General features: G+C 38.8%; 1 protein-coding gene across 5 annotated transcripts in view; it reads right to left on the bottom strand.

Annotated features, from left to right (window-relative positions):
* The window catches only part of grid2 (glutamate receptor, ionotropic, delta 2), a 517,587-nt gene that overhangs the window by 221,833 nt on the left and 274,259 nt on the right, over positions 1-21,495 (bottom strand). For all 5 annotated transcript variants that reach the window (XR_003597537.1, XM_028033208.1, XM_028033207.1 and 2 more), the window contains exon 3: positions 102-389. Coding sequence is in view for 4 of the 5 variants with exons in the window: in XM_028033208.1 (XP_027889009.1) it covers positions 102-389 (288 nt within the window). In the remaining variant the exon portion in view is untranslated. The remainder of the gene's footprint in view (positions 1-101; positions 390-21,495) is intronic.

Below are 21,495 nucleotides of genomic sequence, written 5' to 3'. Positions count from 1 at the left end.
GCTCTGGTAATTATTAGCCTTACATTATGTAGTCTCTTATTGTTGTGGAGGGAAGAGTTAGCAATAAAAGACAGACAAGTGAGAAAAGTTAATTAACTCACCAAAATCGGAATCATAGAAGAGAACGAACTTCTGCCAGCTGTATTCAGACACCACCTGCATGATAACTTCGTTGAGGAACACAGGTGGGCGAACCATAAGGGTGTAGTCATCAGCTCCAGGAATACGACTGGTGGGTGGACATGTCGAGCGCGGCGTTCCCACTGGAGAGCGTTGGATATAGAGATGGGGTATATGCATGGCATCGGCCAGCGTTTGAAGGCTACCTGCTGACATGCAGCCAATAGAGCTGACCAGAGCCAGGATACCACGGTTCATCAGCTCACAAGCTAGATGGAAGGGTAAGGAGAAAAGGAAAAGAAAAAACAAGAGAAGAACTGGTTACTTTACATTCTACTATTACATATTTTATAGCACAAATTGTCATGTTTATTATTTATTTATGGTAATACAGTATGTTTCCTTCTGCAGTTGATCACATTACAGCAGCCACTTGAGGAGGCATGGAAAGCCTAGCATGTAGTTTTATGTTGTTTCCATAAAGACTAAACATGTGATTTAAAGCCTTAGGTGGTCATAATCTATTCAACCAGCCCCAGGTAAACAAAAGATGTACAGTCCTGTTTGTGGTCTAGTTCACTCTAGATTGACTAGCTCTTACTCTGAGATGATAGACTCAAGAGGATAACTCTGTACTCGGAGTCTGTACTCAGAGTACAGAAAATGGACTCAGGACTTAGTGGATTGGTGCCAGCAAACCACCTCCTGTTCAATGCGGAGAAAACAAAGGAGCTAGTGGTGGGGATTTGTGCAGGTGTAGACCTACCACACTGACACCAGTAAAACTCTAGGGAGTTCACTTGACATACTTGAAATAGTAGACACTTAGAAGTGCCTGGGTGTTCGCCTGAACACAAACTGGGCTGGACTGATAAAAATGGTGCTCTTTACAGGAAGGACAGACCAGATTCTCCATGCTAAGGAGGCTGAGGTCTTTTGGAGTGGACTGGGCACTACTGAAGACTTCTTTTTGACTTTGTGGCGGCATCATCCATCTTCTAGTATGTTGGAGTAGCACAGCCCCAGCTCTAGAGGAGTTTAGCTGGGGGGTGCATTGGCTTATTTGGGGGTGGGTGGGTGAGTGGGGACTTTAATATAAATTCATAAACAAACATTTCTGTAACTTCTCAAATAAAAATAACCATGTTTATTAATACAAAATAAACAAGGTGACAGTGACGTATAAAATGCCGAGTAATTATGCTCAAATTTGCATAAGCGCTGGCTCATATGTTGCAAAACTCTAAGAATCTAATGTTCTCAACCTCTGAAGTCTATTTCTTTAAATGCAAAATCAATCCACTCAAGAGTAGCAACAGTATTACTCAAAAGAAGAAGAAAAAGCACAGTGCAGTAAAACTACTAGGTACCATGTGTCCCAAAAAGTTACTCAAGTATGTAACCAGTACAGTACAATCCACCTTTGAACATAAATAATAACAAAACTAGTAGCCTGTTCGTGTTGAAAAGCTTAACGTGATATAATGACATCACCAAGTCATCGATTAGCAAACATTACCTGGATCCAACAGCATTACTCAACTCACTCGGTCATTTAGGGGGGAAAGTGTGCAAAGTTATTTTCTTTTTGCTGGTTTGCTGCCATAATGCTAACACACACCAGCATGCCGCTCTGCATAGTAGCAGCAGGTCTCCTCTGCACAGGTGTTAAAACTGGCGGGGCCGCGCAAGCGTCTTAGAGCTCATGTTGCGTTTAAAGGCGGCTCCGAAAAAACACGTTATCACATGTCAATGGATTGAATTGTTGTAACGGCTGAAAAAAGTGCCGGAGAGAGAGGGCATACATACGGGGAGTGCTGAATGTGTATCAAATCGAAATAGGAATAGTAGTTAACCACTTAGAGGTAAAATATAATAATAAAAAAAGCAGCTTCCAGACCAGGGTAGGAACAGCTCACTTTCTGAGCGGGTGATACCGGCCCATGTCGCAGGGCCTGGAGGAGCAACTTATCTACAGCTGAAAGCAGATGGATAAGCTCTTCAGAAAGCCCAGTTCTGTCCCAGGATGCACCCTCCACCCAGTGAAGGTGGTGGGACACAGAAAACACACCTATCAAACTCAGTGGGTGGGATTAGAACAACTTCTATATAAAACTCAGAAGGGGTTGCTTCAAACAAGTCAAGACAACTTCTTTGAAGTTTGCTATTACTCTGGGTCAATATAACTTCAATACTGTCACCTTTTCTATATATACAGAAAAAAAATTAAAACAATCATTTTATTTCTATATCAATCTAGAAAGGTTCAAGTGAGACGAAGAAAGGTTAAGGAGATTTACTAGGCATTAAAAAAGCAATTAAACAAAATGAGTCGTTTCAGATGTTCATTGTACGGTGGCCGACAGGTGCAAATGCGCAGCAAAAGAGAAAACATGCAAACAAACAAAAAACACGCGCATAAATTAAATGCGGCAAGCAAAAAGCGAATAAAATGCAGCAAACAAAAAGAGAGACGCAAACAAAAAAGAAGACACCCCCGAATGAAATGCAGCAAACAAAAAGTGAGACGCAAACAAAAAAGAAAACACCCCCGAATGAAATGCAGCAAACAAAAAGTGTTGAAAACGGAAGTGCTCCAGACCACTAGGGGGAGTCAAAGAAAATAGTATTCATTTCTATGGGACCAGATGCAAGATTCAGAGAAAGAAATTTGAAAGAAAGTAAAGGTACGTATAACTATATTTCTTTTCAGAAATATAGTTATACGTACTATATAACTATATTTAGTACGTATAAATACTATACGTACTTATATTATAAAAAGATACGCCGTCTTTTATAATATTATAGAATAACAGAATAATTTATGGGTAGCGTGATAGACTTTGTGTCAGTCATACCGTTCTGGGCTCGGTCTCGATTTTCTTTGACTCCCCCTAGTGGTCTGGAGCACTTCCGTTTTCAACACTTTTTGTTTGCTGCATTTCATTCGGGGGTGTTTTCTTTTTTGTTTGCTGCATTTCATTCGGGGGTGTTTTCTTTTTTGTTTGCTGCATTTCATTCGGGGGTGTCTTCTTTTTTTGTTTGCGTCTCTCTTTTTGTTTGCTGCATTTCATTCGGGGGTGTTTTCTTTTTTGTTTGCTGCATTTTGTTCGCTTTTTGCTTGCCGCATTTAATTTGTGCGCGTGTTTTTTGTTTGTTTGCATGTTTTCTCTTTTGCTGCGCATTTGCACCTGTCGGCCACCGTATCATTGTCATTGACAGTCGAGCAGTTTCTGAAGCTATCAGTGAGTGGAGACATGGATATGTTGAAAATAAAGGTCATTAAATGGAAAACCAAATACTACAATAGAATGCTCTTCAACCTCTCACTATGGCCGCATATTATGATTTAAAGAGTTAAAGTATTGCGCCTTCTTGCTGGGCTTTATCATTAATTTTTCAGTTGTTTGTGCTCTACTGACTGAAGCTTCCTCATCTGAGAGACAATGTGTGCCAACCTTTTCTCCCCCCTGGGCTTCCGGTGCTATCAGAACACCTCTACCGCCTACCAACTCCCCTGTTATCTCTCTTCTTGTCAAAAAGAACCCCTCTGAGTGCATACCTTTCAGTCCCAATCATTTCATGGCCATTTTCATTTTAATTGCCCCACAGCACCACAGAATGCTCTGCACTGTCCTCAGTCTGGAGTCACACGTCCTCTCTTCTTCTTTTTAACACACTTTCTTCACAATTTCCATCACCACCCTCAACTCTTATGTTAGGATCCTTACTAAGAAATATTATTCTCCCTCGTGTTCTGTTTGTTTTCTTAACACCAGTGTCTACTGATTCAGTTGCTCATTCTGTTGCTACATTTTTCTCCTGATTTATACCCACTCTTACTTTTCTTTGTCCTCAGTTCAAAACTTCTAACAATCTGACCTCCCACATTCTGTCCTGATGTCCTTGTGCCTGCTTTTCATCCCTCATCCATCTTGATCTGTATTTCACTTCCACTCCCATATTGCTCTTGACTGTGTCCTTCACTGTTAAAAGTGTTACTTTACCTTCTAGTAGAATAAAATCTCATCAGAGTGCCGCTAGATAAAACAACAACAAAAAGAAAGCAGTAAAAGATATTTTATAAAATGTGAATAGAAAACACCTTGATTTGCACCCTGGGCAGTCTCAATGTATATTAGCACTTTAAAATACACAATAAACACTGTTTAATGCCACTGGGAGTATTCTGTTGACAGTGCAGAAATGGAGCCAAAAGAAAGAAAAAGGGGAAAAAACAAAAAATATCTCAAAGAAAGCGCTTAGCGAGACACATTTATGGTGCTGAGAAAGGCAGAAAAAAACATTGCATGTGTGCATACATGTGTGAAAGCACATTAGAGCTACGAAATATGACAACTACTGTAGCTGTTAGTTTGCACAAAAGCTGTATATCTAAAATCTCAAGTTAGTTTGTGAATACTTTTCAAATTGTCATGCTGTGTTTCATTTATGTCCATAGCAACTGAAGAAAAGCCTTTTCTGACAAAAAAACAAATACAAATACTCATTGTATCAGTGTTATGTAACACATTTAAGTGAGTGCACTGATGAGCAGTATTCACTGTTTTTGAGAGCACTGAACTCAATAATGCTGATTCTTTCATAACATAGATGGACTGAGCCAAATTGTCACATGCATCATTTCACAGCTCTCTGTTTAGAGGGAAACTAAAGATATAACCTTTGCATCTGTTAGGCAAACTTTTACTACTTTATGCAGGAAAGATTTGCAACATTTCCTTTAACAGGGAACAGCTTGGTGACTTGTGTGACCATTTTCCTAACATATACTACGTAGTGGAGACTGACTGCTACCTAAGGGCCCAAAGCCTGGACCCCGTAAGAAGATGCTGTGTTGTGTTTTGGGTTTGTCTTAGGACTATGGCGTGAATTTAGCCTAGATTCGGTTTAGCATTAAGCATATACTGGAAAACATTAGATTAAGGTACAGGTCAGGGTTAGACTACAGAAACGAATGGAAAAAAATGGAAGCAAATGCAGAGTCCTTGTGAAGATAGAAAGACACACTATATGTTCATGTATGCTTGCACATGCAACGTTCAGGCTCTTTTCACACTCACCATTTCTCTCAGTGGAAACAAGTTAATGATATTTGTGGCTCTTAAATTAAATAGATCTAAATAAGACAGCAAGGCACAGATTGTGAATGGTACACAGTTTTGCAGTCGATATGCTAACTGTTTGGTTGTCACTCCAACTGTTTTTTCAGTGAAACCTGGCTAATTTGGAATCAATGTCTTTAAATAAATGAACACAAATCATTGTGCTTATAATAGCCTAAATATTGTAAGGAACAATTTTTCATGAGTCTAAGCTGAACAACGTTAGTTCAGTCATCCATTTCCCTGGACATTGATGTAGAAGATTAATGAGCCTAAGTGAAAGCAGTTTTAATCTAACTGGCCATTCCATAAGTCCACAGTTTTAGGAATTAATTAAAGTGTAACAATATATGATTAAAATTCACTAAGTCATAGAATATTTCTTTGATTCATTTTCTGTCCAAGAGTAACTTAATAATTAAGCTCGTACATGCCTTCGGGGATCTAGGAGAGGAACATTGCACCTGTGGATTCACATTAGGTGTGAATTGCTGTTGCGTGTGAGTCTGCATTCCTCTATATGTTAGAGGTGACTATGCCAGCCGTTGTTGAAAGACTTTGTGCAGACTCCACTTCCACATTACAGTGGTCATGGTAACTAATGCTAGTGTAGCTATAGTGAATTAGCTTAGCATTATCAAGACTTTGGCTAATAGAAGGCTTCGCTAATCCGCTATTTATTAGGGCACTTTGGAGAATTAGTGCCCTCATCCCCTCTACATCACACACTCTTTAGTCTGTGGGGGGCTTCTAAGCACTCAGCTCATTAATACTCCTTGCTAATGACTTAAAGGACCCGTTGCGTTAACACAGGCCAACTTTACATCACTCTGATGTAGGGAACAGTTTAATGAGTAAAAATTGAAAGGGAAAATTAGTAAAAGCAAAATGAGAGGGCAGTAAGTTTGAAAAATTTGATCGTACTTAAGAGAAAAAAAAATACTTGTGTTTCAAGACTTTGGAAAGTGCGAATATTGAAATAATAGATACAAAAATCCACAATACTCCCATTTTGTGTTGCAAGATAGCATACACAGATTCTCAATGTTAAAAAACAAAAATCACAGCTGTGACCAGTGACTGCACTTTCAGCACAAAGCAAGTATGGACGTTTGGACAGATATTTGTGTAGGAGTGCAAACAATGTGAAAATTTAGCCGCTTGGAATCTTTCACCTATCATCTCACTCAGCTAACCTCCAGTAACGCAAGCCCCCACACAAACACATTATCTCCCTTTATGCTGTACAGATGGATTCTAAATCTTTGCAGGGTAACTCCCAGTAAATACTGTAAGTAAAGATTTGGCAAGTGGTCATGTCGAGGTATTCATTTAAAGAATGCCAAGTATGTAAGGCAGTTCGGTTGCTATCATGTTGATAGCATACCAGCAAACAGCGTTCCTTGTGAGCAGCATCACTGATGCTTACATTTGATGTTTTTAAAAACTTTTTGCTCTTCGAGAGAACTAGTTCAGTGTCTATCAATGACACTTCTTATGAAAATATTCAAGTCGAGGTCAACATGTACACATCAGCATGCTTCCACTGTTGGCCTCTGGGACTCTTAACGAGGTTCATCTAATTTGTAAATTTAATTGTTCGTAGCATATCAATTTTTACAATCAGTTCTGTTACTATTTTTTCATGACATGTCCCACATCAAAGCAGTAAGTTGCAAACTCAGACATTGTGCTCGCGTTGGTTTAAGCACATTTTCAAAAGTCATAACCAGGAAGACATGCTATTTTAACATGTTTTGTATGTACATTTGTCTTCTGCAACCAAGCATGCTATTGGGATCCTTCTCTTGCTCGTCAGTCTTTCAGAGTAAATGAACTGCAAGCACTTCACTCGCATTTGGGTGTGACTGACGTTTTTTATGCTTCTCTCCCGGCAGTTCTCTTCCCTTCACTCACTGACACCCGCCATGCACTCTTTATCACACTGAGACATTGTCCTACAGTTTCTCTGGCCTGGTGACCTACCGTGGAAATTAGAGGGAAGGGAGCTGGACTTGAAGCAAGTAAATCAATACTTGAGGAAACCAATAAAAAAAAAGAGTGTGTCCAAAGCCCTAGAACATCTCTGAAGTTAAATACACTGAGAAACTGAAAATATTTTCACACGGATCAAAGAAATATCCTGTCCTTTAAACTTTCTGATTTTACATGTTGCATGCACTACCTGTAACAGGTTTCACAAAAGAGGGTAGATAACCAAAAATATAAACTTCAAGTACTGAGGAACAGTAACACGGTATGTGTCATAAAAGGAAATTAGCAGCAGACTATATTCATTGTTTGCAAAGTGCTAAATACGTAGAAATTTACCAAAATCCTTACATTTTACAAGGCACGGAAAAATCTCAGTTCATACTACAAGCAGGTGCTGGTGCAGCTTAGATGATTCCAGGGCAGCCTGGCATGTGGGACTACCAAGAATGTCCCCAGTGGGACGGTGTATTAGTGGGCTGGTTGTTTAGCCTGTGGAGGAGGTGTTGTGCTCGCTGCCTCGTCATGCAGACACTGTTGTTTTGCAGCACTATAATGCCACAAACAGCAGCATGTAAAATGTCTTACTTTTTATCTGCTTCAGTCAGCCATACCTGCTCAAGAGAGGATCTGAAAACACATGAATGAGTGCTACAGGCCTAGGCTGCTGACAATGAAAAACCGAGATCAGAAAAACTCATCTCATAAAGCCCACCCTACAAAAACTAAAGACTCAACAGTCATGAAAAGGACAAACCACCTAAAAGCTACATAAATTAATTCTTCTCCATTTGTCTCTCACATCCAACAGATTGACATGCTTTGCAATGGCTTCAGCATATCATCCAGGGCTGACCTAAGGTTGTGTGACCCTGGAAATGCCCCATGTTGATAGCGTACCAGTAAACAGTGTTCCTTGTGAGCAGCATCACTGATGCTTACATTTGATATTTTAAAAAACTTTTTGCTCTTCGAGAGAACTAGTTCAGTGTCTAGCAATGACACATCTTATGAAAATATTGAAGTCATTTGTGTTTACCGAGAGCCATGCCCAAAGGAGGATGATGATGTGATCAGCTGTGATGATGAGAATCGTCTGTGTATGTGGTTGTATCTTCAGTGCATAACGTTGATCCATTTCCCAACAGCTTTTTTTTTCTTGCGCATATTGTAAGTGTAAGCATCATTAATAGCAAAATGAATATAAGATGAAGGCCTGAGTATCAACTGTGTTGGATAAATTGTATTTTTAGTAATTATCAAATATTCGTTGTATCATGTAGCTTTGTAGTAACATTTAGATAATGTTTAATTATATGCTTTTTCTCTTTTTCCTCTATTCTAAGTAATGTCTCTGTGTGTTGAATAATTATGATTCCTTCCTGTGACCTCTTTGAGAAAGAGAGCAGTGAAGCCTTCATGGAGATAGCGGAGACAACTCTGTCTGCTCTCCTGTGGTACTCGACGCCGTGTCTGGTACTCGACTGGAGCAGAAAGATTTAGAGTGTAGATAACATGTGTCTAATAGTAAATGTCATTAGCGCTGCAACAATGTGATAAATTGTTTTCCCCTCCCTTTGAGAGTTAAAGCGCTCAGTGTAAGAGGGTCCCCTAAAAAAGCAATAAAATAGAGGGAGCGGGAGATGTGTTTTCAGAGCGGTTGGAGATTTGTAACTGAAAGCATCTCTCTGTCTGCTCTCCTCGCGAGTACAAAAAGAATTTAACTCTCTTGTCTTTCCTGTGTTTTGTTTAATAGGTATTTAGACCCAACAAACTGGAATGTGCCATCTACTACCTAATCCTTCTGTATCACCTGTTATGTGTGATGTTTCATAAATAATTGGAATGTAAATTGGAGCAAGTGCTGTATTTTTCAGTTTTTTAATAATTCAATTGCACTTAATTTTCATTTGTTTTAATTAATATTCAACGAACTGAATGGAAAATCAACATAGCACCATCACACTTCAAGTAAAAAAATACATATGACCAGCCCAAGAAAAACACTCAAGTAACAAGTTACCAAAATCCTACCATAGCCAGGACTGTATATATCCATCCATGTTTAAGATTTTATTTCCATGTCTAAAGACTTATGCTGTTGGGTGAGAGTGAGGATGACCTACTTGTATCTGTGAATTGTTTTGTGTATTGCTCTAGATCCACAGATTCAATCTGCTGCTATGCTCTGACATACACACTGCTAACCATCGAACAGCAGCATGAGATGCTTACTCATACTGCTGGCGGGCTGAAAATACGCCCTGCTCTATAAATGCCTCACTGTGTGTCTGTGTGGATTTGTTGACTGCTGTTTGCTGCTATACAGTGCTTGAGGGAACTAACTCTTGAATTAATGCGGTCAGGGACACAGAATATGTTAAAGATAGCGTGGCCTTTTGACTTGATTTTCAAGAAAATTATCAGCGTCACTCTATGACTGCTGACTATTCTATTTGATTAAAAATACAAGATAAGTGATTTCTTGCAAATTTAATCTGTTCCTAATCCTTAACTGCCATTTGGCTCCATTCTTTCTGCAATCTTCTAACTAACATTTAATGGGCAGATTACAAACTAAGAAGTGGACCACATTTAACAACTTTTTTGCTTTTTGTCTATTTTCTTATGAGATAAATACGCCTCCTCTCCTGTCAGTTACCTCCCATTAAGCCTTTATTCAATTATTCATCAAAATTCTTCCAGGTACTGAATCCATTTTTAACAGAACTACCAGAAGAACACCCCAGCACATATTTTTATGTTTGTTTCTTGTTTTATTGTTATTTCTTGGAAATATCTTAGTTATGTTTCTTTTTTAGACAGCTTTTAATTTCATCCTTTTAATTTTTGTGTGCATCTTCTCCATGCTACGTTATTCACTTAAATATGAGACATCTCTACTTTATAAGTGACTATTGTTAAATTAAGAATTTTACTACACTCAAAATAGAGCTCCTACTTTCTATCATCCTGCTCTCTATTAGCATTTTCCTTTTTAATACTCACTAATCCCTTTTTCTTTCACCTTTGACCTTCTATCTGGTCTCAACTTGTCCCTTAACAGTGTGTAAAATTGGTGCATTTAATGTAGAACAGTTAATTTTTTTCCCTTCATTAATCTATCCTTTTATTCATCTGCCCATCAACTCAATTATGTGTTAAATCCAATTAAATCATATCTTGTGCAGTTCCCCCCTACCATTAAAGCCCCTCACTCCACCTTGAGGTCGCTGCTTCACTGCTTCTTAAAATTCTGCTCCTCTCTGAAGAAAACTGCCAGCCACACTACTGTCTACTACTTGTTTTCTTTATCCTTTAAGTTAAATTGATCACAAGAAATAAGGTCAATATTTTCATAATAGGTATTTTCTCAAATAATTCATCTGGTCTCTTTGGCCATTTTTAAAAGTGCTTCTTAGTTTTTTCTTTAAGAAAATGGTAGAGCGGGCGGCCCATGTACAGAGGCTACAGTCCTCAATGCAGTCGTCCTGGTTTCAACTCCTGACATCTTTTCCCCATTTCCTTTTTGCCTATTTCCTATTTGGTGACTGTTAAACACCTCCAGTGCCAAAAACTAATAAAAAGGGCAACAGTTTGAAGTGATCAAATAGTTATCAATCCACAAGGTATTAATCATTTTTATTCACAATCTCAACTTTGAGATTCAAAGTGGATTTTTCTTTCAAAGTATGTTTTTATGTTTCATAAGCCTATTTTGTTCCGATCTAAGTTTTATAAAAGAAATGTATTAATTTCTTGGCTGAAAACCGATAGAACTTGCCATCTGCCCATCTTTAGTATCTTCTAACGTTCTTGCTCTCCTGATCTTGAAAACATGACCATCATCCTCCTCACACTCACCTCTTTTCTTATATTTTTCTTCTCTTCATCGTTTCATTATATATTGAAACAATCTACAATCGTTTCAATATATAATGAAACGATTATATATTGACACACATGTCTGTGACACATCTTCTCATGTGTCATGGATGTTTCATTGAATAGGGTGGCATATAATGTTTATATCAGTGACGTGTGGTGAGGCTCATGGCTGGTGAGGCACTGACTTAATCAAAATCATAAGACCCCCTGCATGTTATTGTTTACATACGGAAATTTCGTGCATGCGGACAACATTGAAGCGCCAAAAGACTATACTTTCACATGCCATCCATAGGCGCGCTACCAAGGTAGAATTATTCCGTTAACTCAATGAAACTTGGAAATATAGATATTATTAATTTTGTGCTATGCTGCACAGCAAATGGGAAACCCGCTGAAGTACAACTCAAACCACCTTTTTCTCTCTCTCTGTATCGGCCAAGCTACACGTAGATTTGTTGAGTGTAACTTCCCTTATATACTGTATCACTACTAGCTCGCTGTTAGTGTCTCTTACTCTGCAGACGAGGAGTCACAATGTCTGGGATCATGAGCGCCCCCTGCCATGAGGCAAGAAAACTCACCTCGAGTCTGTTCTCTGCCATTTTTGATCGCTCCTCAGCACACAAACACGTTACACACACAGTTGGTGACAACAAGCACTGTACATTATATAGATAAGCTAAATGATGGAAAATCAGTTTATATATTAAAAGTTTTTTAACTATTTTATTGCCGACATACAAACAGGGGGACTGTGCTCCCGTAGAATGGCAGCCAGTGCAGTTAGCAAAAGGTTGTGCAAATCCAAGGTGAGGCTCAGCTCACTGCTGCCTCACTGGCTTCGCTTCCGAGCATTTGAATGGGAAAATGCGAAAATTCTGCGACTTTGAAGAAAAAATAATCAAAATTGGTTAAGCTAAATGAAAAATAAATACTTCACAGTACAAAACACAGGACGAAAATAGCAATATGAATTATCTTATTATATTATTCTTCCATTTGGCTCTGCCTCACCTGACCGCACATCACTGATTTATATATACTTATATGTAGCTGCAGTGACAGTTTTATTCACACTGAGAGAGGCTCCTTTAAGGGGAGTACTTATTTTTTCTCTCCCTCTCTCGGTGAGAGAAAATAAGTACTCCCCTTGTAAGAACCTCTCTTGGTGTGAATAAAACTCACTGTAGCTTACAGTTCAACAGTTTATCTTCTTTCTCATTTCTTCTTTCCTTTGGCTATTTTTCCATCCCCCCTCAATCCTTTCAGAGACCTGACATCTTATATTTCTTTGTGTCCCAACTCAATCCATTCTGAAGTCAAGGAGATGAACGTGTCCCCTGAGAAAAAACTGTGCTTCTCTGTTTACAGCTGTGGGGCTTTTATTGCTATTGCTTCGCTAGGACAGAGGTACGCCCTTGTCTGGTTTTTCTCCATCATATCTTTACACTTGCTCTTAAATTTTCTTTTGGTTTTGGGTATTTTGTAGGTACAGTAACATTTGGTTTAACAGTTAATAATATCAAGAGAAGCTTGCCATTTTTTAAATGTTGCTACAACTGTGATTGTGCAGCTTAACATTCTGTATGAAATGCAACATTACTCTGTGCAACTGTTAACTTGTTAACTGTCAAAATAATCAAAATTTAAAGTAAATGGCCTGTCCTTGTATAGCGCTTTATCTAGACTCCAAAGTGCAATACACTACTTTCAGTCATTCATCCACTCACACACACACACACATTGGGGCCTCTGACCACCAGCCTGCAAAGCAGATGAAGTGTTATGACCAGAATAAGAGTCAGAAATGAGAAGCAGGTATTTGATTCCCATGCAACCCATGGATTACAGGATGAACTAATAACACCATCGCCTCTAAAGATGGTGTCCTTAACAAGGATATGCCTAAATGGATTCCGCTTCCTGTTTACACTTTTGAGAAACATATTTAGCTGTTCAACCGAATCCCTGGTAAATGCTTCCATCAATGATATTAACAATTCTGGCTCTTGTTCTCTTGTCTGCTGTTTCCCAGACTTTTTAAGTTTTTATTTTTTGTATTTTTTATCTATTTCTAAATGGCTGCTGACTTGCCTTCTGCATCCTGGTTTCATCCAAATTAAGACAAAAATAATAGCATAATGCTGTTGGTTATATTTTGATCATCTTTATTAGAAGAACCCGAATGTCTTAAAAAAATGTTATCTTCAAATAGTGAAAAGAAAAGTACTGAGTATTTTTTTGTAGAATGATATTCAGTTTGAAATTTTTTTATTGTGACAAATCTACAATGACCACAAGTATTTCTTCTGTTTAGCTGTAAAAAAAATCCCCCTTTTTATCCTGCATTGATGGGCATGAAGACAGAAGCTTGGTGATTGATGAAAAGCTAAATTAGCTGCGGTTGAGATCATAGATTTGGACAAGGGGTTATAAATGAATGGATTCTGTAGAAAATTATTAGAAAAAAGTAAGAAAGAAAGAACTTTTTTCATCTCAACAGAATAATTTAGGACATCCATTTCATAGGGGCAGTAGAGATGAGAAGAGGAAAGAGGGACAGAGAGATTTTTCAACCATTGTACTGCAGCAAAGAACTCTTGAAAATGGTGAGAATCGAACCTTGTAAAGAACATATGCAGACAAATGCAAATCACCATGCAAAGAAGACATATTAATTATTAAGACACTGAGGGGAATTCCATAATGATGCATGACTGTCAGAGTTCCTCCAATAAGAATAAAATTCCCTACTTCCTAATTAGCACAGGTGAAACTACTGCAAAATGACAGTTGACATGCATACATGTTAGCAAATTGTCCATCCATCCATCCATCCATCTTCTTCCGCTTATCCGAGGTCGGGTCGCGGGGGTAGCAGCTTCAGAAGGGAGGCCCAGACTGACCTCTCCCCAGCCACTTCTTCCAGCTCCTCCGGGGGAATCCCGAGGCGTTCCCAGGCCAGCCGAGAGACATAGTCCCTCCAGCGTGTCCTGGGTCTTCCCCGGGGCCTCCTCCCGGTGGGACGTGCCCGGAACACCTCACCAGGGAGGCGTCCAGGAGGCATCCTGACCAGATGCCCAAGCCACCTCAACTGGCTCCTCTCGATGTGAAGGAGCAGCGGCTCTACTCTGAGTCCCTCCCGGATGACTGAGCTTCTCACCCTATCTCTAAGGGAGAGCCCAGCCACCCTACGGAGAAAACCCATTTCGGCCGCTTGTATCCGCGATCTCGTTCTTTCGGTCATGACCCAAAGCTCATGACCATAGATGAGGGTGGGAACGTAGATCGACCGGTAAATCGAGAGCTTCGCTTTTTGGCTCAGCTCTCTCTTCACCACGACGGACCGGTACAGCGCCCGCTTGACAGCAGACGCTGCGCCAATCCGCCTGTCGATCTCCCGCTCCCTTCTTCCCCCATTCGTGAACAAATTGTTAGTGTTTAAATGTGTGTGGGCGTGTTGGCGTGTGTGTGTGTGCAGGCGTCTACACAAATTTATTAATGGATACACTTCAGAACAAAAGAAGAAAAATTCAAAATGTTTGGGACAATGCTGAAACATTTTTCCATTTGGAAAAATAAGTCACTTTGCTTCCTGCCAAGCACTGGAGGGAGGTGAAACACAAAAGCAAGTCAAAGACACTTTAGCATTACTTTGGAGTTGATTAACTCCTAAAGCAGTGTGTTTTGAGTGCTTTTAGCAGTGGAGTAATTAAAATTTGAAGCAAGTGGCATATATGTTTGTCTAATTATTTTCTTCATCTTTAACATTTTCCCCCACTGCTCAAAGTCATGCATATTGCATACTGTCATTCTCACACAAACATTTAATATGGATAGTTTAGCTCATCTGCAAGCATGTAAAACTTTACTCTCACAGACATAGTCTAACTAGGTATTGTGAATTTTACAACAAATTTTACCACAGTTGGCTCATCCAAGCTATGGGGTTTTTAACTTGAGAGGAATCAAGCTTAACAGTATTCATAATCAATGAAATGAATCAGTTGGGATGAGATTCACAAACTCAAACATGGCTGTGCACTGAGTGAGTTACTGAATGCTTCCAGCTGCCCACAACTGCTTGTATAAAATTCCATCTTGGCACTGGCACACAAGTTCATAAAGGGATTTGTTGCCCCTTTTCTCCCGGCACATATCCAGCAAAACATGCCAGCAAGTCTCTAGTGCTCAGTCACTGCAGACCCCCTAGCTCTCTATTCATGCAAGAGTGGTCAATAAAGCAAACTGCATCAAGTCGTCGCTTCCATCGCTCTCTAATGATACAATGACCTTTCAGTTTTAGCCAAAATAAGCACCCAGTCAAAGCGACCTTCAGAAAGAGGTGGCAACAGTTTCCAGAAGTATTCTGAATGACGTCTGTTTATTTGATTAATTTGTATCCTGGAGTGCTTTCACCATGTGGTTCCCAGCTTCTATTGGGCGAACAACAAACCAAACAATACCAAACAATATGGCCACCAGAAAATCATAACAGGACTTTTACAGGATCCCACCAGAAAATGTTAATATTCAGGTTTTCTGACATTGATATCTATTTTAAATCCACTATTAAGCATCTTAGTGTAAAAGAAACCATTTTTTGTAAACTTTACAAAAATCTTTAAATATAATCTTAATCCAACAAGGTAACAACAATGCTGTTTTAGTGTTCTGTGCAAATTAAACTATTTGGAATTATGTGAAATGTATTAATATCCAACAACGCCTGCAGAATCATGAAGACTACTGTGTAAAATATAATTTTGCCTTGTTTCTGCACAGTTCTTCAACCTCTTTATAATATCATACAATCTAGCATTTAATAAAATTAAACAAGCAAATAACTAAAGAAATGTCAAGGGCATAAAGCTGTCAACAACTGAAGAGCAGAGCAAGAAAAGACCTGAAAAAAGAACTTAGAGGTACATCATCTTGCTGTTGATCATCTACTATAAGTTATTAGCTAATAGCTTCTTGGGACTCATTCTATTGATGCTAACATAATATTTTCTGCCTGTCAAAATGTGGCATATTTACAATTTTTCATAAAGTCAACTACTGAAATTGGAACAGTTTGTATCTTTGAGACAGAGTTATAGAGTGTTTAGAGATTCAGCTTAAGCTGGTTCTTTGCTAAACTGTCTGATGTGCAGACAGACTACTTGTTCTTCCCCATAGTTTAGAAAACAAAGCTATTCTGTAATTATTTTTAAAATACTTACATAATACACAAGACAACTTAAAATTACTTTGTGATTCAGATAGTCAGACCATGATAGATCATTGCAAACTTTTGCCATGTATAATTTAACATGCACTCCGTACAATCTAAACGTAAAAATGAAATTATTCTGTTTGGGGATAATGTAAAAAGAAAAAAACATCAACATCTTTACTTAAGTGTGAACATCCTTAAACTGACTTTGCTGAAGCACCTTCTAATGTGTTCTCAGCATTCAGTCTTCTTGAGTTCACACCTGACATGATATAAAGTTCAGCTGTCCTTTCTTGACTTATCCACTTTTGGATCCTTTAGCTATAGTCACAGTTTGCACAGAGGTTACCAAACACCCAGAGGATCATGGTACAATGATTATCAACAATTTGAGAAAATGTTAGACAGCTAAAAATTTCTATGAAATCATTGAAAAGACAAGACGGGAACATTTTAGAAGGGCTCCCAGGAGGCTCCATGCAACACTGAAGAGAACTCTGAACAAAACATGTCCTTCAAGATGACGTTTTGAGAAAATTTGCAAAAGAGAGTGCACAAATATTGCCAACTCAAGTTATGGTACACTGATAGACTTCCACCTAACAAGACTGAATGCTGAGACAAAAGCAAAAGGATGTTCAACAAAGAAATACAGCGCTTATAAAATTCACTCCTTTGGATGTTCTATTCTTATTGCTTTTGTAAATCAATCTTGATCCAAATGTTCAGGTGTGATTGAGACTTACCCACACAGATCCTGTGCTCTGATTGCAGCCAAAAGTGCATCTAATGACTGACTTCAAGGGGGTAAATATATACTCACTTTATATTAAACATTTTTCTTTCATTGTTGTTATTTTGTAGAAACCAGTTTTGAGATTGAAATTAAATGTTTTATTTTTGGTAAAGTTTTTTTGTCCAAAAAAACAAACAAAAACCCCCAACTAATTCTTGATCATGAATGATTTGGAAAAGTAATAAAAATGGGAAAATAATCCAGGGGGTGAATATTTTTTATAGACACTGTAGATTTATGATGAGCACTCTTATGCAACTGGATAATAGAATTTTTCCCTCTTTTTATGTTTTTTTCTTTTAGTAGTTTGAACATAAAAAGACTTTTTGAAACAAATTATTTTCAAATTATTATTATTATACACAAACCTTTAAAAGTACCATGTTCAGAACAGTTTTAACGATTGAGAAACATGTCTAAACTATGAAAGTTTGCTTCAAACAAGAGTTGGCTTTTATCTCTTATTTGGGCTACTGTAACATGCTTTTCACATGTAACATCAAAAATGCCACTGCTTGCATTTAGTGGTCCAAAATTCTGTAGGAAGACTCTTCGAAAACTGACTGTTGGGTATACTGGTCTTGCTAAATTGTCCTTAGTGTACATCACTTCAATATATTGTATTGCTTGTTGGTTAAGGTGCACACTGAGATACAGATACCAGATCTCACAGTAAAGTTCAGTAATCAAGAACTCACTGAACATATAGTCTGTCATATAGTCTGAAAAATTATATACATATATCCCACAACAATGTGCAGGCATGGCATAAATAAAAATGCTTACTCCTTCCTCACAAGGAGTAAATCTCACAAGATGAGAAAATAAGAAGCCGTTCAATATCGATGATAAAAATACCGAATGATACTCTCCACCAGGGGCGATTCTAGGATCTGACTTTTAGGGGTGACTCGGAGGCAGGTCCCGACTCGGAGGCATGGCCCAAGGTAGAGAGACTCGGAGGCCGGTCCCGACTCAGGACAGTCTCGACTCAGAGACCAGTCCTGACTCGGAGGACGTTGCCGACTCGAACGACGGTCCCGATTCAGAGGGACTTGGAGGCCGGTCCCGACTCCGATGCAGGTCCCAATTCGGCGGACCGTCCTGACTTGGATGCAGGTCCTGACTCGGAAGACGGTCCCCTGTTAAAGGGTTCTTGCCTCTGAACGTCTGAATCATCTCCAAAACAGAGCATGTTGTGGTTCTGGTTCCACGTGTCCCAGACTCTCTCTGTTACAGTACAGCTCAGTATTCTCTCAAATTTTTCTTCTTCTTTCTTACCCCATTATTGGTTTCAGCTGTCCCTTGGTCCTCTAATGTTTCCCTTGTTTATTTAAGATCACCTGTGTGTTATGTTAGGTGCTGGATCCTGTTTGCTTTCCTGATCTGTACTCTGTTGAGCTCTGTTGAGTCTGACTGGGGTCTTGATGATTTTGATGATTTGATGATTCAATGTCTTCCAAATGTCTTCCAAAACTAGATCACAATGTTCATATGTGTAGTCTTCATTTATTTCCTAGTCTACTGATTCAATAACGTCCAAAACAGTATCACCAATATAGGGTCTTCATTTTTGTCGTGGTCCTCAATGTCTATCGATTCAGGATCTTCCAAAATTGTGTCACCGATGTTCACATGTGTTGGGTCTTCATTGGTGTTGTCTTCTTTTTCAGGATTGTCTGGTTTGTGACTTTTCAAAACAGAATTACAAGGACCAACCTTTATGACGATTCCACTTCCACACTTGCCTTTGTACATGCGATTGTTCCAGACAGTCCCGACTCAGCAGTCAGTCCTTACTTGAAGGCCGGTCCCAACTCAGCCCCAACTCAGAGGCCGATCCCGACTCAGAGGCCGGTCCTGAGTCAGAGGTCGGCCCCGACTCAGAAGATGGTCCAGACTCTAGGCCGGTCCCGAGCCAGGGTCCGGTCCCAAGTCAGAGGCAGGGCGAGTCTCAACGTTTGGTCCATTGTTAAAAAGTTCTTGGCTCTGGTCTGAATCCTCTCCACAGCAGACAGCCTGTTGAATCCACTTCCATGCCTTTCTAAGATAATCTTTCTGAAGATGAATTTTCCTAGGACTTGCCAGGGTTCTTCTGAAACTCTGTGTGAGCTTGTAAATAACTATTGGGTTGTCACTTTTGATCATCTTAAACAGCAATTCTCTAACTACATCGTCATTGCCGCTGAGAAATTGAAAGATGTCTTCGGAGAGTTTTCTCTCCATCTTGTTAAAAAAGACAAAATCTATGTCCTTTACTTCTTCCCAGAGTTTTGGAGCAAGCTTTTTGTGGACAGGGTCGGTGTACTTCATTTTATAAGCACCATAGCTAGATCTATAACTAGACTAGTAAATCAGTCGCCAAAAAATTCTTTCCACCAAATTTCTCCTTTCATGTTCGGTTCCCCATTTGAAACCCATCTCGTTCGTGTTTTTCAAAAATTGTAAACGGATCCATGCCTGCCTGAGTATAAGCCTCACTCAGGCAATTTTCATCTTAATACAAGTCCTCATTAGGAAAAAAAGTATTTCTTATCTTTCTTTTTGTAGATGTAAACATTTTCCTTGTAGGAACAGGATTCTCCAAGTAGCGTTTGAATTTTTTTACAATTACTGCGTGTCCTTCTGGGTAATCGAGAAGTGCAAACAAATTCAGTCCAGAAGCGAAGTGGAATGCATCTCTCGCAATGCTCTGGAAAATCCTTCTGCTGAGTTCCTCTGATACTTCTGAAAGAACATCCACGTTTACTTCTCCTGTTTTTCTCAGCAGTAAGGGCAAAATTTTTCAGTGTTGTTCACAAAAGATTTCTCTGATGAGATGCATTGTTGGGCCGTCTGCCACTTTCTCAATGACTTTCCAAAGAAGTTCACCAAGAAATATCCTCTTCCGGTAATCTGGGGTGGTTTGCCCAGGATGAACTTTGTTGGAACAAGTCTTTTTTTACTTTGTTCCAAAAAGAGACCTTGGGTCTCACATAAACTTCACTTTCGTCACTCATCTTTATTTAGTCAGCTAAAATCTCCAAATGAATTTTGTGTTGACTGACCAGAGCGTGCTAAAACTGGCCTAGGATCGCCACTGCTCTCCACCCTTGTATACATTTGTTTGTCTGCAAACAAATGAGCATGTGTGAAGAGCGCAAGAAGGTCAGGATATTTACTGCAATTTTAGAGTCTTAAATGTCAACTGCCATCCAAACATACAAGTGAACATAAGCGCATGGGTAGCAGTGTTACACCAAGTGAAAACTGACATCATTACCAGCACAGCTAGTTAATTTGACAGAAGCAAACAGATTATGTGGAGAGCCATAATAATTCATAATTAATTAAATGCTGCCTTCATAGACACTAAGTGTGATAATACATCAATCGTTAACTGATAGTTGAGAATTTTAAATCTGTTGCACAAAATGGAAACAATGACACCACTGCCTACAAAATTGTATGCAGCATATTCAATGTATTGAGGTGTGTATGAATACATATGTGGCCATTAGGAGAATGAGCCAAACATGTCCAGCTATGAAAAACATAGGTAGGTTTTATTTTCACACTGTCTTCAGAAAGAGCGAAATTTTTTTTTAGGTGGGGGGTTACATAAACGAAAGAAAAAAGACACTTATGTAATGGGTTTTAAAGCTATTAATTCAAACATCTCTCTTAAAAAAACAAAAACAACAAAAATACAATTTCCCTCAACTGACTATTACAAAAATAAAACCTTTAAGCTCAAAAAGACAACAGTAATGGGCTTATTAAATGGATCCTGTAATAAAACTACAGAAATCACCATTAAATAGGCATTCTACATACAATGGTAAAAAAATAACTAAATAAATACAACTTTGCGTAAAACATTACTTGAACATGTCTAACATCTTATTTAACCACCTAAAATAAATCGATAAGCTTAAGCTCCCTTCAAAATGGGCAACAGCCTGTCCAGAGTTAAGCACTCTCACACTAAACACTGGACAATTTATCTCCTTTCTGAACAATACAAGTACACAAAACAGGTACTTGTTTTGTGTACTTGTCTTGTGTACTTATCTGCATATAACCTGCAGATAAGTCTGTTATATTTTATTTTAAATACTCGCGCTGCGACACCCTCAACCGTTGCAGCATCCAGATGTTGCTGCTCACAGGCATGAATCAATCTAGATAAAACCTCATCTCTACAAAAAAAGCATTAGACCAGTATTGAGCTTATTTGAGCTTTGTCTACTAACGTTAAAGATTACTTCTTGTTCACCCCAACAATATATGAATACTTAGGACCTGCCATAGCAAAGCATAGGAACACTGAAATGCCTTGAGCCAAGTATATAGGTTTTATAATATAT

The sequence above is a fragment of the Xiphophorus couchianus genome, chromosome 12 (assembly GCF_001444195.1).
Source record: "Xiphophorus couchianus chromosome 12, X_couchianus-1.0, whole genome shotgun sequence".
Classification (NCBI taxonomy): domain Eukaryota; kingdom Metazoa; phylum Chordata; class Actinopteri; order Cyprinodontiformes; family Poeciliidae; genus Xiphophorus; species Xiphophorus couchianus.
The sequence above is the reverse complement of the archived record's forward strand: the minus strand, read 5'-3'. Positions and strand labels throughout refer to the sequence as shown.